Source organism: Oncorhynchus mykiss, chromosome 24 (genome assembly GCF_013265735.2).
Source record: "Oncorhynchus mykiss isolate Arlee chromosome 24, USDA_OmykA_1.1, whole genome shotgun sequence".
Lineage (NCBI taxonomy): Eukaryota > Metazoa > Chordata > Actinopteri > Salmoniformes > Salmonidae > Oncorhynchus > Oncorhynchus mykiss.
Window position 1 is genome coordinate 23,864,074 of NC_048588.1, and position 16,643 is coordinate 23,880,716.

The window sequence follows — 16,643 nt, forward strand, 5'->3', positions numbered from 1 at the left end:
CGAGTGATAGAAAACAGTATTACTGGAGGCTGTTTACAAAGAGAGAAACCGAGTGATAGAAAACAGTATTACTGGAGGCTGTTTACAAAGAGAGAAACCGAGTGATAGAAAACAGTATTACTGGAGGCTGTTTACAAAGAGAGAAACAGGGAGAGGAACATGGGGAGTGTCTTGCTGCAGGCTATTTACAAACACAGAGAGTGTGTGGGGGTCACACGAGACAAGGAAGTGGTGTTTGTGCCTCTGCTTTCTGTGTGTGTGTGTGCGCATGTGTGTGCGTGTGTGTGACAGTCATTTAAGATGCCGCGACAACAACAGTCACATTTGCACAAAGTGATTTCCTGTGTGTGTGTGTAAGAGATCTATTCTTATACCACAGGCCTGCCTCGTCTGGGTGGTTCAGGATGTAACTGACCTATACACAGTAGCCGTTTATCTGAGATGTCTACACAATTTTGACATGCACAAAATGCCTTATTTAGGCATTGACATAGCTTCATAGAAATGGAAGACTGATATATTGCTTTCCGAGACAAATAGCATGTTGTTTATGACTAAGGAGTATAAAACACAGCTGCTGTGCACACTAACAGACACACTGAGATGTAGCATGTTTTATGTAGTGTTCTACATAGACATGTCCATGTGGAGTAGAAAGAATGACTTACTCATGCAGAGCTCATTCACAGCACACACACACACACACACACACAATATCTGGGGCTGAAATAGCAGCATGCACATCAGACTGGTTAATTTTTCCATCAGCTATTCAGTCGGTTTTTAACGTTGATCATTTCACCACACATAAGTATTGTGTTATGTTTTGTGTCAACCATTATTAGATCTGTCCAATGTGCTATAAATCAAATTGATCTAATACATAAAAAATTGTCGGACAGTGGAAATATCCTGAAATATCCCAGCTTAGGGACACAAACAGACTGTTTGTTAATCATCTCTGAGTTTAGGTTACATTTCTATGATGCAACAGTGAAAAAATTATCGATTTCATTGGAGCAACACGGTCAAGCCCAGGGGAGTCAACAGAGGAACCAGGTCAGGTCATCTAGATATTGTGCTCCTGGGAGTTCTTTAGTGTTCTGGTATTCTCTAATATGTAGAGGAAGTGCAGGGACAGGGTTTATGCTCCTTTCAGATGGTGGCCGGCCCAAATCAGACAATAACAATATGTTAAGATTGATGACGTTACACTCACCCTCCACACCACTCTGCGGACGCCCGACGCCCCACTGCTCCCATTGGCTGGTCATCTGAGGAAGAGGAGGGAAAGGGAAGTGAGCGAACCAGACAATAATTAGAAACCATGCCACATTAGTGAATTAACTGACTACCTATACCGCCACTCAAAATGTGTCTATTTGGTCAACTGTCTGTGTCAAAAGTGTGAGCAGGTGCTCAGTATGTGTGTTTTATAGCAGGTGCTTAGTGTAAGAGAAGTGCTGCCAGTAGGCCTAATTAGTGTAATAAGGAGTAGCAAGTCTTCAGTGTGTGTGTGTGTGTGTGTGTGTGTGTGTTCCTGCAGACTCACAAGACTCTGTGGAGAGGTGTGGCACCAGGACAAAGTCATCCGTGTCGCTGGAAGAGTTCTTGCTGCTCGTGCTTCCTCCAGACTCCTTAGACAGCTGCAGGTAGTTTGTAGGGCCCAGGGGGGGCGATGACAGACAGTCCTCAGGTAACGTCTGCATGTCTGGGAGAGACTGAAGAAGGGAAGGGGTATGTGTGTGTTGTAGTGAGCAAAAGGTGTGTGTGTGCATACGACAATGTGTGTGTGTGTACGACCGTGTGTGTGTGTGTGAGTGAATGTGAGGAGCGTAGGGCAAGAGAAAGAAAGCAAGAGGATTAATCTCAGTGAGAGAGGGTTTGGGCTGTACAATTCAATTAGAGCCAGACTGAGCTATCTAGACTGTCAGAATAATGCAATCACAGTGGACAGAGAGAAAAAGTACATCCCTGCGAAACTCAGTTTGTCCATTTTCCCACAGAGCTACTGTACAAAGTCTGGATTCTTCAGTGCTCAGTGTTGAGGTATGGTGCTATGCCTTGAGGTACAGATAAACCCACTTGTTGTGGAATGCAACTATGAGGTGTCTAGGCAGTCATGATTAACTTACGGCAGGGGAGTTGTAGCGAACAGAGGGCGAGCTGCCACAGGTGATGTCGGTCACAGCGCTAGGGCAGTTGGGTACTGGAACAGGACATGCTGGAGAAGAAACATACAAATACACATTTTCACACAAGACCTAAGTGTTCTCAACATTAACGCCATCTCACAATACAGCTATGATACCACAACATGTATTTTTCCCTGTTATTGATGAAGGAAGTTCTCATCTTCCAACTCACATTTTTTGATGGCAGACACTGGATCTAAGAAAGGATGGCTGAAAAATGCATCTGAAACAACAAGACAGAAGTGTGAATGTTAGAGAAATAATATCCAATTGATGGATAACAAACATTATGTTTTAAATAATTTCCTTTCTAGAAGGGAAGTGGCGTCAGAACTGACCGAAGTCCATCCTATCCTTCTGGTTCCTCTGCAGCAGGCCTAGCAACAGGTTGCCAAGGGGAGGAGACGTCTCCCTCGGGATGCTGGGTAATAGAGGCACAGACAACACGTTCCGGTTAAAAATTGACTTTTCAGCCCAAATGGCCTCGATCAGATAGTTAATAATTCTTCAATCCTATCACTTACATGGGCAGCAGCGACTTGTTCTTCTCATAGAACATCCTCAGGTCCTGGGGACTGTTGGCCTGAGAGAGAGAGAGAGAGAGAGAGAGAGAGAGAGAGAGAGAAAGAGAGAAAGAGAGAAAGAGAGAAAGAGAGAGAGAGAGAGAGAGAGAGAGAGAGAGAGAGAGAGAGAGAGAGAGAGAGAGAGAGAGAGAGAGAGAGAGAACAGAGTGTTTGTATACTACATCTATAAATGCACACCATGGCTGACATTTTTCTTGCACAGGCATGTGTTATTTTCTTCACACAGTTTAATTCTGCTTTGTGTGAGGAAAAAAAAATGCCCCATATCAACTCCCTCTCTCCATCCTACCTGGAAAGGTGGCTTCCCTACGAGACACTGGTAGACGACCGTCCCAATGCTCCACATGTCTGCCTTGGCATCATAGTTCTGAGACATGATCACTTCCGGGGCCTGGTTAGAGGACAGAGGTTAGAGGTCATGCTCTGAAAGGACCGTTCCAGTTGCAGGTTGCTGAGTAAGCAAAGCTGTTGTCACAGGAGAACAAGAGACTTAGACACAACACCCTTACACACACAACAAACAATAACCCGCATCCACTCACCATGTACATGGGGGAGCCACACAGTGTGGCAGCCATCATGTTGCTCTGGAGATATCGTGCGAAGCCAAAGTCAGCTGAAAGAGAGAAGTCCATCAGTCAGTCTGTCTGGCTGTGTCTATCTTATTAATAACAACTATTGTCAGAGTGTCACAACTCCTATTCCCAAGCCTCTCAGACACTAGACAATTGGGCACTCAACACACAACATGAGTCACCACACCTTCTGGGAATAGCATTGTGCATACTAAATATAGCTGTGAGGTTCAAAACAACTAACCATGACCTTAGCTAGCTATCATTGTGGTGCATTTTGATACATGATATATGACACTTGTGTGACACAATCAGACAAATCATATGATGGCTAACAGTTCATAGATAGGCCATCTCTATATTTACAGTATAAACAGTATTTATTTCGTATAAACATTATGAAGTTGTGTATATACAGAAATAACACTATATACAGAATTGAAGGGATAGTTGTCTTTTTGAAGGTTTAGCTTAGTTGTAGCTGAGTGTGTGTGTGTTGTATTTGAGGGGCTGGGTTGTTCAGTCACCTATTTTGATGCGGATGCCGTGGATGCTGGATCTCTTGCGGCTGGTGTATGACAGCAGGATGTTCTGTGGTTTCAGGTCTCGGTGGATGATGCCTTTACTGTTAAGGATCCTCATTGCTGCTGCTATCTGCTGGAGGAACACCCTCAGAGTGTCTTCTCTCAGTGTCCCCTTGGCTAGGGAGAGCAGAGAGGAGGGAAAAACCACTTACCCACAATCCTTCATTATACAGTACAAATGTATTGGCACATAATGTATGAAGACCAGGGATGCAGTGGTAAAAGAATACTACATCCACACTGGCTATTAGCATATTTTATCTATACAAAACTACATTACCCATAGTACACTGAAATCTCTATAAAGGACATTACCCATCCACCATGCACCAGCCTAGAGGCCACAGATACAACTTTTTACCCACACTGATCATTAACCTGCATTTCCATTTTTATATTTCCGTTTTAGTAATTTAGCAGACGCTCTTATCTAGAGCGACTTACAGTAGTGAGTGCATACATTTTCATACTTTTCCCCTGTGGGAAACGAAGCCCACAACTCCGACGTTGTAAGCGCCACGTTCAACCAACTAAGTCACATGGGACTCAAACAGCCTACCCGCCCGCTAGGAGGCGTCCACATGGTCCTAAAGCACACCGTTGAATAGTTTTGTATCACATTTGAATGATAGAACTGGGGGGAACAAAAATGCAGAGTGTGTGTGTGCGTGTGGGGGGGGGGGGGGGGGGGGGGTGAAAGTTGCACCCCTTCAACTGCACCCTGAATTCAAGGGAAAGCAACCTGCACAAAATGCTTATTCTGCAAGTAGTCTACATCTTTTATGCAAGCACAACTGATTAGGGTAGTAATTGTTTGAACACTAGCAGCCTAAGTATTAGAAGTATTAACAGTGAATGTTAGCTAGCATATGAGGTCAGGCAGTGGAGTGTATCTGGTCCCTGCTATGTACTGGTTGCAGTGAAACGACAACATTAGCTAATCCAGTGAGCTGCTAGCTAAGAGGATTCCTGGGTAAACCAAACCATTATGGTCACAATGGATCATATCAAATTCAATTTTATTTGTCACCAACACATGGTTAGCAGACGTTAATGCGAGTGTAGCGAAATGCTTGTGCTTCTAGTTCCGACCATGCAGTAATATCTAACAAGTAATCTAACCTAACAATTTCACAACAACTACCTTATACACACAAGTGTAAAGGAATTTATAAGAATATGTACATTAAAAAAATATATGAATGAGTGATGGTATAGAACGGCATAGGCAAGATGCAGTGGATGGTATCGAGTACAGTATATACATATGAGATAAGTAATCTAGGGTATGTAAAATAGAGGTCGACCGATTATGATTTTTCAACGCCGATACCGATACAGATTATTGGAGGACCAAAAAAGCCGATACCGATAAATCGGCCGATTTAAAAATAAAAAAAATGTATTTGTAATAATGACAATTACAACAATACTGAATTAACACTTACTTCAACTTAATATAATACATCAATGAAATCAATTTAGCCTCAAGTAGATAATGAAACATGTACAATTTGGTTTAAATAATGCAAAAACAAAGTGTTGGAGAAGAAAGTAAAAGTGCAATATGTGCTATGTAAGAAAGCTAACGTTTCAGTTCCTTGCTCAAAACATGAGAACATATGAAAGCTGTTGGTTCCTTTTAACATGAGTTCAATATTCCCATGTAAGAAGTTTTAGGTTGTAGTTATTATAGGACTATTTCCCTCTATACCATTTGTATTTCATTAACCTTTGACTATTGGATGTTCTTATAGGCACTTTAGTATTGCCAGTGTAACAGTATAGCTTCCGTCCCTCTCCTCACTCCTCCCTGGGCTCGAACCAGCAACACAACGACAACAGCCACCATCGAAGCAGCGTTACCCATGCAGAGCAAAGGAAACAACCACCCCAAGGCTCAGAGGGAGTAAAGTTTGAAACGCTATTAGCGCGCGCTAACTAGCCAGCCATTTCACTTCGGTTACACCAGCCTCATCTCGGGAGTTGATAGGTTTGAAGTCATAAACAGCGCAATGCTTGACGCACAACGAAGAGCTGCTGGCAAAATGCACGAAAGTGCTGTTTGAATGAATGTTTACGCGCCTGCTTCTGCCTACCACCGCTCAGTCAGATACTTAGATACTTGTATGTTTGTATGCTCAGTCAGATTATATGCAACACAGGACACGCTAGATAATATCTAGTAATATCATCAACCATGTGTAGTTAACTAGTGATTATGATTGATTGTTTTTTATAAGATAAGTTTACTGCTAGCTAGCAACTTACGTTGGCTTACTGCATTTGCGTAACAGGCAGTCAGTCTCCTTGTGGAGTGCAACGAGAGAGAGGCAGTCGTTATTGCGTTGGACTAGTTAACTGTAAGGTTGCAAGATTGAATCCCCCGAGCCGACAAGGGGTTAACTGCCCCTGAACTAGGCAGTTAACCCACCATTCCTAGGCCGTCATTGAAAATAAGAATGTGTTCTCAATTGACTAAAGATTAAATAAAGGTGTAAAAAAAAAAAAAAAAAAAAAAAATGAATATAAACATTATATGAAGTGGCATTGTCTAAAGTGGCCAGTTTCCATGATTAAATCTAACCGTGCTTACACACATTAAATCAGGGACTAAACATGTTTACTACATGATTCCATGTGGTATTTCAAAGTTGTGATGTCTACAATATAGAAAATAGTAAAACATAAAGAAAACTCTGGAATGAGTAGTTACTGCACATATGCAAACATGATCCATGACTGAGTTCATCAGGAAGTGTATAGGATATGTTGTACCCACTGTGACTATTAAAACCAACCCTAACCAGGAACCCTAATCGCGAACCATCACATTTAATCATGGCAAGGTGACTGGGAATATGACAGAATACAAACAGTGTAGTTATTCCCTCCGTAAGGCAATCAAACAGGCAAAACGTCAGTACAGAGACAAAGTGGAGTCACAATTCAACAGCTCAAACATGAGACGTATGTGGCAGGTTCTACAGACAATCACGGATTACAAAAAGAAAAGCAGCCATGTCGCAGACACCGACGTCTTGATTCCGGACAAGCAAAACAACTTCTTCGCCCACCTTGAGGATAACACAGTGCCACCGACGTCGCTTGCTACCAAGGACCGTGGCCTCTCCTTCTCTGTGGCCGATGTGAGTAAGACATTTAAATGTGTTAACCCTCGCAGGGTTGCCGGCCCAGACAGCATCCCTAGCCGCGTCTTCAGAGCATGCACAGACCAGCTGGCTAGAGTGTTTACGGACATATTCAATCTCTCCCTATCCCAGTCTGCTGTCCTCACCTGCTTCAACATGTCCACCACTGTTGCTGTACCCAAGAAAGCAAAAGTAACTGAACTAAATGACTATCGCCCCATAGCACTCACTTCTGAGAGACAAGTCAAGGATAATATCACCTCTACTTCACCTGACACCCTAGACCCACTTCAATATGCTTACCGCACCAATAGATCCACAGACGATGCAATCGTCATCGCACTGCACACTGCCGTATCCCAACTGGACAAGAGGAATACCTATGTAAGAATGCTGTTCATTGACTATAGCTCAGCAATCAACACCATAGTACCCTCCAAGCTCATCATTAAGTTTGAGGCCCTGGGTTTGAAGCCCGCCCTGTGCAACTGGGTCCTGGACTTCTTGATAGGCCGCCCCAGGTAGTGAAGGTAGGAAACAACATCTCCACTTCGCTGATCCTCAACACGGGCCCCACAACGATGCATGCTCAGCCCCATCCTGTACTCCCTGTTCACCCACGACTCCATGGCCACGCACGCCTCCAACTCAATCACCAAGTTTTCAGACGACACAACAGTAGTAGGCCTGATTACCAACAATGATGAGACAGCCTACAGGGAGGAGGTGAGGGCCCTGGAAGTGTGGTGCCAGGAAAATAACCTCTCACTCTACATTCAACAAAACCACGGAGATGATCGTGGACTTCAGGAAACAGCAGAGGGAGCATCCCCCTATCTACATCAATGGGACCGCAGTGGAGAAGGTGGAAAGCTTAAAGTTCCTCGGCGTACACATCACGGACAAACTGAAATGGTCCACGCACACAGACAGTGTGGTGAAGAAGGTGTAACAGCGCCTCTTCAACCTCTGGAGGCTGAAGAAATTTTGCTTGGCACCTAAAACCCTCACAGACCTCTACAGACACACAATAGAGAGCTTCCTGTCGGGCTGTATCACTGCCAGGTACGGCAACTGCACCTCCCGCAACCGCAGGGCTCTCCAGATGGTGGTGCGGTCTGCCCAACGCAGCACCGGGGGCAAACTACTTACCCTTCAGGACACCTACAGTACCCAATGTCACAGGAAGGCCAAAAAGATCATCAAGGACAACAACTAACCGAACCACTGCCTGTTCACCGCGCTATCATCCAGAAGGCGAGGTCAGTACAGGTGCATCAAAGGTGGGACCGAGAGACTGAAAAACAGCTTCTATCTGAAGGCCATCATATTGTTAAATAGCCACACTAGCACATTAGAGGCTGCTGCCCTATATACATAGACTTGAAATCACTGGCCACTTTAATAATTGGAACACAAATCACTTTAACAATGTTTACATATTTTGCATTACTCATCTTATGTATATACTGTATTCTATCCTATTCTACTGTATCTTAGTCTGTGCCGCTCTGACATTGCTCGTCCAAACATTTATATATTCTTAATTCCATTCCTTTACTTGAAATTGTGTGTATTGTTAGATATTACTTGTTAGATATTACTGCACTGTTGGAGCTAGAAACACAAACTTTTCGCTACACCCACAATAATATCTGCTAAACACGTGTATGTGACAATCTTTTGTTGATATCACAGGGAGGCAGGTGTGTGTGTTATGCATTTCACAGCTATGAACTGCTATATCATTAAAGTCAATGACATTGCTTTCAATGACAGTGCTTTCTTGGGAAGCATTATGAGAGATGAGTGACCTTTGATATTGCACATTTCTAGACTTGCGTCAGAGCTGTGCTGACCTCGGTGCTAAAGAAAGAACCCATTGTGTCATAACACTGTGGTGGCTCCTACACACAGCACTCCCTTGCATAGGGAACGAACACACACACACACACACACACACACACACACACACACACACACACACACACACACACACATACACACACACACACACACACACACACACACACACACACCCTCCTCTCCACTGCTAGTTACTTTGTTTTGATGAATAATACCCAGTGTGTGTTGAGATTAGCGCGATGCTTACCTTGCAGATAGTCAGCCAGATCGCCACCGTTGCAGTACTGTGGGGAGGAACAAGACAAACAAAACCATTCTATTAGCAGGCTGTGTAAGAACAACACGGATTAACAGTATCAAGCTGTGTGTGTGTGTGTGCGTACATGCGTGTGTTGTATGTGACCACAAAGCCCAGATAACGATGGGTCTCATCAATTAATCTGATGAGTGGCTGTGCTGTTATCAGTACTGACAGTCTCTATTAATCCTGGCATTAGTCAACACAGAGAATGGAAAGGAGAGGAGTCCAAGAAAGACAGAGAGAGTTAGTGAGAGAGTTAGAGAAAAGGTATGAGGGAGAAGGGGAAAGAAAGTGGAGGAGAAAGAGGGCAGCTAGGTGGTAGGAAAATGTGAGCTAGCATCTACCCCACGTCTGTCCACCATTTCCAGTTCTGTCAGTTGAACCACCAATTAAATCATGTTGGTTACCAGAGCTTCCTCTGATCAAAGCATTGGTTTGATCTGGCCTTAAAGAGCCTCTGCCTTATCAGTGACCGATAGGATCTGACTCCAGTTCAGTTTATTACCACACCATGTTTTTTAGCCTTTGTACAGGGAAATCAATTACAGCTGAGATCCTTATATTGACACATGGATGGAGGGAGAGACATGCTCTGTGTGCATTCCAATCAGTTTACTGCAAGCAGCAGAGGCATTGAGCAGAGTTTAAATAAGACATTCTTAGGGGTCCACCATAACCACATAATGCTAAGGTAATATGCATATATTTAACTCTTATGGGGGTGCCCACGTTGATTGTTGTAAGGTTATGGGCTGCCATGATTTGTTTTCCGTGTGAGGAGAATAATTTATGAGGCACACCTAACATACTGCATATTAATAACGTAGATTGCTTTGTTTCATACAGAGAGTCAATGTTGCAGCTGAAACGGCAGTGTTTCCCCTAAAAGTTTCCTTTTCAATGTGTTCCTACCGGTGCCAAAATGCTGGAGAATGAGCCCTGAGCACTGACTGCTTAATAAGTAATAATTAATCTGATCCCTCCTTTAACCGGAGTAAAACAAGCCTTTTTTACTAGGCAAAACAAGCAGTCTGGAAAACACCAGGCAGATTAACATCCATGCTAGCCTACTGCCGATGCTATCTATGCTCATCTCTCTGATACATTGATTAAGCAGCCTGCTAACTAGAAGACCAAAGCCAGATTTATGTCTGTTTCTTCTCCTGTGCCAGGAGACCCCGCCTCGTTAGTGTCAGTGTGGCTCTCAGAACACAGCGGTATCTACAACAAGCTAGAACACCCCAGGCAGGCCAAGGTAACAGGTACTAGGGTCCCATGACACCTTGCACAGCCGGTTAGCTTAACAACAGCAAGAATATGAGAAGGGGCAGAATAAGTATTGCAGGGCTAAATATAAAGCAAATTAACAATGTTTTGCTCCTGGATAAAATAATTCCTGGAAATTGGGGTGTAGGTGTACAGGTATATTTTTACTTAAGGTATCATATAGTTAGTTTCTTTCCTTCAGGCGGTTTGTGGAATTTTTAGGTCTTGAGCAATGAGAGGGAGAGAGAAAGAAGAAGGGGGAGGGGAGAGGCAGAGTGAGGACAGGAGCACACTGGGTTTGCAGCCTCTCATAGGACTGAGGAAATTACATGTGGCATGTGGAGAGAGAACATGGGGGAAAGGAGAGAGAGTATGGGGGAAGGGAGAGAGAGAGCATGGGGGAGGGGCGGGTAATTAAGCAGAGTAAGACAGACAGAGAGAGAGAGGGGAGAGGTATCAACACAAAGGCAGAGACCCTGGTAGCCTACAGGCAGCTCGGCAGAAGAGGTTGCATGCTGAGAGTGTGACACTCCACCTACCTCCATGACCAGGAACACAGAATTGGGAGTTTCCTGGAAGACAGGAGAGAACATGGGTTAGAGTGATCATCTCTCTCACAACACCTGTCACATCCACTACATAGAGGAACAGCTTTGTCACACAGACTGACATGTATGTATGGCGCAGACAGATATAGCCAACATATACTGTATAGATGGATCATATGTGTACACTACATACAATAGGATTCCTTTGCCACCCAGCATGAACTGAAGCCCATAGCATAACTGATCCACTGATCTGGATTGGATCCGTACAGTACAATACCTGGCTCCAATCTAGACACATTGACACCCTCATCCTCCATCTCATTCTGTGCGACTTACATGAGGTTAAGATCAAATTAGCGCCCCTCAAGAAAACATGCCGTCCTTAGTGAACCCCTCACCTCCAAGCTGTGTCGTGCTACAGTCTACATTTTTGAGGGGAGAGGAATGGAGTTTATTACACAACAGGTCCAAGTGGAGGTTGTTGGGGTGTGCATGTGTTCGGGATATTGGGTTCAAGGGAATTGGGCAAGGTGACAGATATAGGAGCCACCTTGTCAACATGGTGATGCAGGAGCAAAGAAGATGCTGGACAGGAGCCAAAGTAACCCAAGCAGGCTTCCAGGTTAAACAAGCTCACATGTATTTGGGAGAGTGTTTGGGTGTGTGTTTGCGCATGTGTGTGTGGTGTCAGGTTGATGGTACTGCAGCATATGGCAGATCAAGCATCTTGGCGTGTGCATCAAGTTCTCATCAACAACATCAACAACACAATTGTCGTCACACATTTTCCAATCCATTCAGTGCCATTCTAAGTAGGCCATCTATGATTAGATCCAGAAGTATTTCTTGTGACAAATTTAAGAGAAACAGCCTGTCACATGAAATGCTTCTTTCCTTTCTAAGGAGCGTAAGAGTTCAAATATACTTCATGGCATTATTTTCTGTGTACCGTACTAACAAATCAATGCGTCTCAAAATCAATTCCTGGACTACCAACTGCCACACTAGTCAGTTACTGGATTGCATTACTCTCTGGCTCTAATGGTCTCTCAGCCAAGGTTTCCAGATAGAGAGCAACCACAACAGCCACCCATTAATTCCACTTCAGCTCCTTCCTATCTGCTGACCTGTCAGCCTGCACCAGGCTTATTGGCTGGGCTCCCCTCCTCCCTGGCCAATCCCATTGGCGCGTTGCTGTGGATACTAGGATAATGGGATTCTGGTCGGTCGGTGTGTGTGTGTGTGTGTGTGTGTGTGTTTGTGGTGGCTGGTCTTGGCCTGGGGAAGATTACATAACGAGCTGTTTTCAGACCCTGCTCTATACTGGTTGATGGGGACTGGGAGAGGAAGAATGGGAGGACAGGAAAGAAGAGGGTGTTGGCCAGGCTGGACACTGTCCTGGAGGGTAATTGATACGTGAGAGGTACAAATACAGGACAGCGTCACCCCCTTTAACCTCCAGCCCTCAGTAGGTTGACAATGTACAATGAACTGTCTATGCCACCATAAAATCCATCCAAAACCTCTTCCATGGTCCAAATCTAGACTAAGTGGCATTCAGTATTTTCTAAGGCAGTGTTTGGTTACAGCTGTTATTATCAACACATTTACCACAAGAGAGGAGACACCAAATGAGTCAGAATGTGCTGTGACACAAAACACTATCTGTTAAAGAATTGATGGACCTTGGACAGACACACAAGACCAACTGCCAACAGGGTTATTCTACATGACCCATCTTCCCCAAAGGAATACACCACAACTAAAAACAGAAGCATAAACAATTATGCTTCCTGCTATCCAACATCAGCAGCCCCTCACGCAAGCATACATATTCCACTTATAAAAGCATTTCACAATCCTTCTAAAAACACTGAGTCACGAGGCGATCGAGTCAGAGTTATGCCACAAACAAGCTTTGAGCGATGCTCTTCCAGAAAACACTAGAAGGAACAGTACTATATCAGTTCAAAGAAATGTTGTCTTGAGGGAAACTCAAAACATCCCCCAACCATTTCCCACCGCTTCAGCCCTCCACCTCACAGAAATGTTCAGAATGCCAACACAACTCTAGAGCCGGGCCAAAACAACAGCATATTCTTAGTGTGTCTATCCTGTTTGTTGCGTCACACGGTAGACTGTGTCCTGGGCTACATAAGAATGAAGGGGCGTAAGGTAACAGCGGGAGAAGAGAGAGGGCCGGCTGGGCTCAGTTTAAAATTGTTGAGGACATTAGAGAATAGGGTTCTATATGTGGACTGGAAATCCACTCGGCACACATCTGTTACGCAAATTCAGAGTAATCCTTAGCATTCTGAGAACCAAGAATCTTGCCTAGTCTAATATTACTGCACGCTAGATACATAGCTGTGTCACACACTATGAGACACACTGTGGTGATTAATTAAGCAATAAGGTAAAAAGGTGTGTGGTATATGGCCAATATACCACAGCTCAGGGCTGTTCTTATGCACGACGCAACGAAGAGTGCCTGGACACAGCCCTTAGCCGTGGTATATTGGCCATATATCACAAACCCCCGAGGTGCCTTATTGCTATTAGAAACTGGTTACCAACGTAATTAGAGCAGTAAAAAGTTGTGTTTTGTCATACCACGGGTATACGGTCTGATATACCATGGCTTTCAGCCAATCAGCATTCAGGGCTCAAATCAGCCCTGAATGCTGATTGGCTGAAAGCCATGGTATATCAGACCGTATACCACGGGTATGACAAAACACAACTTTTTACTGCTCTAATTACGTTGGTAACCAGTTTATAATAGCAATAAGACGTATCCCTCTCCTTAGACCAAGACAAGACAGACCTGTACAATGAAGAATGTTAGGAAAATATTGACTCAGACTGTTGTCAGAAAAGCATAATGAAATTAGAAGCCTCTAGCACAACACTTTCTCCTTGCTTGGTACATATGGAAAGTAAAAATCCTATAACCAAATATACTTGAGTGTGTGTGTGTGTTTGTCAAATAACACAAAGCTAAATCATTTTCCCTCTCTCGGGGCAAACAAAGCGCACACAAACTACCCCCAGCTGTTCTAAGACCTACAGTATTATACACTACCATCCCGTCAGCTGTTCTAAGACCTACAGTATTATACTCTACCATCCCATCAGCTGTTCTAAGACCTACAGTATTATACTCCATCCCATCAGCTGTTCTAAGACCTACAGTATTATACTCTACCATCCCGTCAGCTGTTCTAAGACCTACAGTATTATACTCTACCATCCAGTCAGCTGTTCTAAGACCAACAGTATTATACTCTACCATCCCATCAGCTGTTCTAAGACCTACAGTATTATACTCTACCATCCCATCAGCTGTTCTAAGACCTACAGTATTATACTCTACCATCCCATCAGCTGTTCTAAGACCTACAGTATTATACTCTACCATCCCATCAGCTGTTCTAAGACCTACAGTATTATACTCTACCATCCCATCAGCTGTTCTAAGACCTACAGTATTATACTCTACCATCCCATCAGCTGTTCTAAGACCTACAGTATTATACTCTACCATCCCATCAGCTGTTCTAAGACCTACAGTATTATACTCTACCATCCCATCAGCTGTTCTAAGACCTACAGTATTATACTCTACCATCCCATCAGCTGTTCTAAGACCTACAGTATTATACTCTACCATCCCATCAGCTGTTCTAAGACCTACAGTATTATACTCTACCATCCCATCAGCTGTTCTAAGACCTACAGTATTATACTCTACCATCCCATCAGCTGTTCTAAGACCTACAGTATTATACTCTACCATCCCATCAGCTGTTCTAAGACCTACAGTATTATACTCTACCATCCCATCAGCTGTTCTAAGACCTACAGTATTATACTCTACCATCCCATCAGCTGTTCTAAGACCTACAGTATTATACTCTACCATCCAGTCAGCTGTTCTAAGACCTACAGTATTATACTCTACCATCCCATCAGCTGTTCTAAGACCTACAGTATTATACTCTACCATCCCATCAGCTGTTCTAAGACCTACAGTATTATACTCTACCATCCCATCAGCTGTTCTAAGACCTACAGTATTATACTCTACCATCCCATCAGCTGTTCTAAGACCTACAGTATTATACTCTACCATCCCATCAGCTGTTCTAAGACCTACAGTATTATACTCTACCATCCCATCAGCTGTTCTAAGACCTACAGTATTATACTCTACCATCCCATCAGCTGTTCTAAGACCTACAGTATTATACTCTACCATCCCATCAGCTGTTCTAAGACCTACAGTATTATACTCTACCATCCAGTCAGCTGTTCTAAGACCTACAGTATTATACTCTACCATCCCATCAGCTGTTCTAAGACCTACAGTATTATACTCTACCATCCCATCAGCTGTTCTAAGACCTACAGTATTATACTCTATCATCCCATTAGCTGTTCTAAGACCTACAGTATTATACTCTACCATCCAGTCAGCTGTTCTAAGACCTACAGTATTATACTCTACCATCCCATCAGCTGTTCTAAGACCTACAGTATTATACTCTAACATCCAGTCAGCTGTTCTAAGACCTACAGTATTATACTCTACCATCCCATCAGCTGTTCTAAGACCTACAGTATTATACTCTACCATCCAGTCAGCTGTTCTAAGACCTACAGTATTATACTCTACCATCCCATCAGCTGTTCTAAGACCTACAGTATTATACTCTACCATCCCATCAGCTGTTCTAAGACCTACAGTATTATACTCTATCATCCCATTAGCTGTTCTAAGACCTACAGTATTATACTCTACCATCCAGTCAGCTGTTCTAAGACCTACAGTATTATACTCTACCATCCCATCAGCTGTTCTAAGACCTACAGTATTATACTCTACCATCCCATCAGCTGTTCTAAGACCTACAGTATTATACTCTACCATCCAGTCAGCTGTTCTAAGACCTACAGTATTATACTCTACCATCCCATCAGCTGTTCTAAGACCTACAGTATTATACTCTACCATCCCATCAGCTGTTCTAAGACCTACAGTATTATACTCTACCATCCCATCAGCTGTTCTAAGACCTACAGTATTATACTCTACCATCCCATCAGCTGTTCTAAGACCTACAGTATTATACTCTACCATCCCATCAGCTGTTCTAAGACCTACAGTATTATACTCTACCATCCAGTCAGCTGTTCTAAGACCAACAGTATTATACTCTACCATCCCATCAGCTGTTCTAAGACCTACAGTATTATACTCTACCATCCCATCAGCTGTTCTAAGACCTACAGTATTATACTCTACCATCCCATCAGCTGTTCTAAGACCTACAGTATTATACTCTACCATCCCATCAGCTGTTCTAAGACCTACAGTATTATACTCTACCATCCCATCAGCTGTTCTAAGACCTACAGTATTATACTCTACCATCCCATCAGCTGTTCTAAGACCTACAGTATTATACTCTACCATCCCATCAGCTGTTCTAAGACCTACAGTATTATACTCTACCATCCAGTCAGCTTTTCTTTATATATGAAAAGGTATTGCCGGTATCAAAAC

The 16,643-nt window shown here is 43.4% G+C and overlaps 2 protein-coding genes and 1 long non-coding RNA gene across 4 annotated transcripts in view; 1 reads left to right on the top strand and 2 right to left on the bottom strand.

Moving 5' to 3' along the window:
• LOC110504046 (serine/threonine-protein kinase ULK2) overlaps positions 1–16,643 on the bottom strand; it is a 63,892-nt gene that overhangs the window by 24,723 nt on the left and 22,526 nt on the right. For both annotated transcript variants that reach the window (XM_021582857.2, XM_021582856.2), the window contains exons 4-14: positions 11,063–11,095; positions 9,204–9,240; positions 3,882–4,055; positions 3,322–3,395; positions 3,069–3,170; positions 2,720–2,778; positions 2,534–2,616; positions 2,368–2,418; positions 2,136–2,224; positions 1,553–1,721; positions 1,220–1,274 (exon numbers count right to left, since the gene is read on the bottom strand). In XM_021582857.2, the coding sequence (XP_021438532.2) occupies positions 1,220–1,274; positions 1,553–1,721; positions 2,136–2,224; positions 2,368–2,418; positions 2,534–2,616; positions 2,720–2,778; positions 3,069–3,170; positions 3,322–3,395; positions 3,882–4,055; positions 9,204–9,240; positions 11,063–11,095 (926 nt within the window). The remainder of the gene's footprint in view (positions 1–1,219; positions 1,275–1,552; positions 1,722–2,135; positions 2,225–2,367; positions 2,419–2,533; positions 2,617–2,719; positions 2,779–3,068; positions 3,171–3,321; positions 3,396–3,881; positions 4,056–9,203; positions 9,241–11,062; positions 11,096–16,643) is intronic.
• LOC110504048 overlaps positions 1–16,643 on the top strand; it is a 33,036-nt gene that overhangs the window by 8,931 nt on the left and 7,462 nt on the right. The window lies entirely within an intron of this gene.
• On the bottom strand, positions 13,839–15,491 carry LOC118944111. The gene is made up of 2 exons (XM_036962144.1): positions 14,600–15,491; positions 13,839–14,224 (listed from the first exon to the last, which is right to left on the bottom strand). Exons 1-2 carry the CDS (start codon positions 15,459–15,461, stop codon positions 13,965–13,967), a joined length of 1,122 nt encoding a protein of 373 aa, XP_036818039.1. The 5' UTR covers positions 15,462–15,491; the 3' UTR covers positions 13,839–13,964.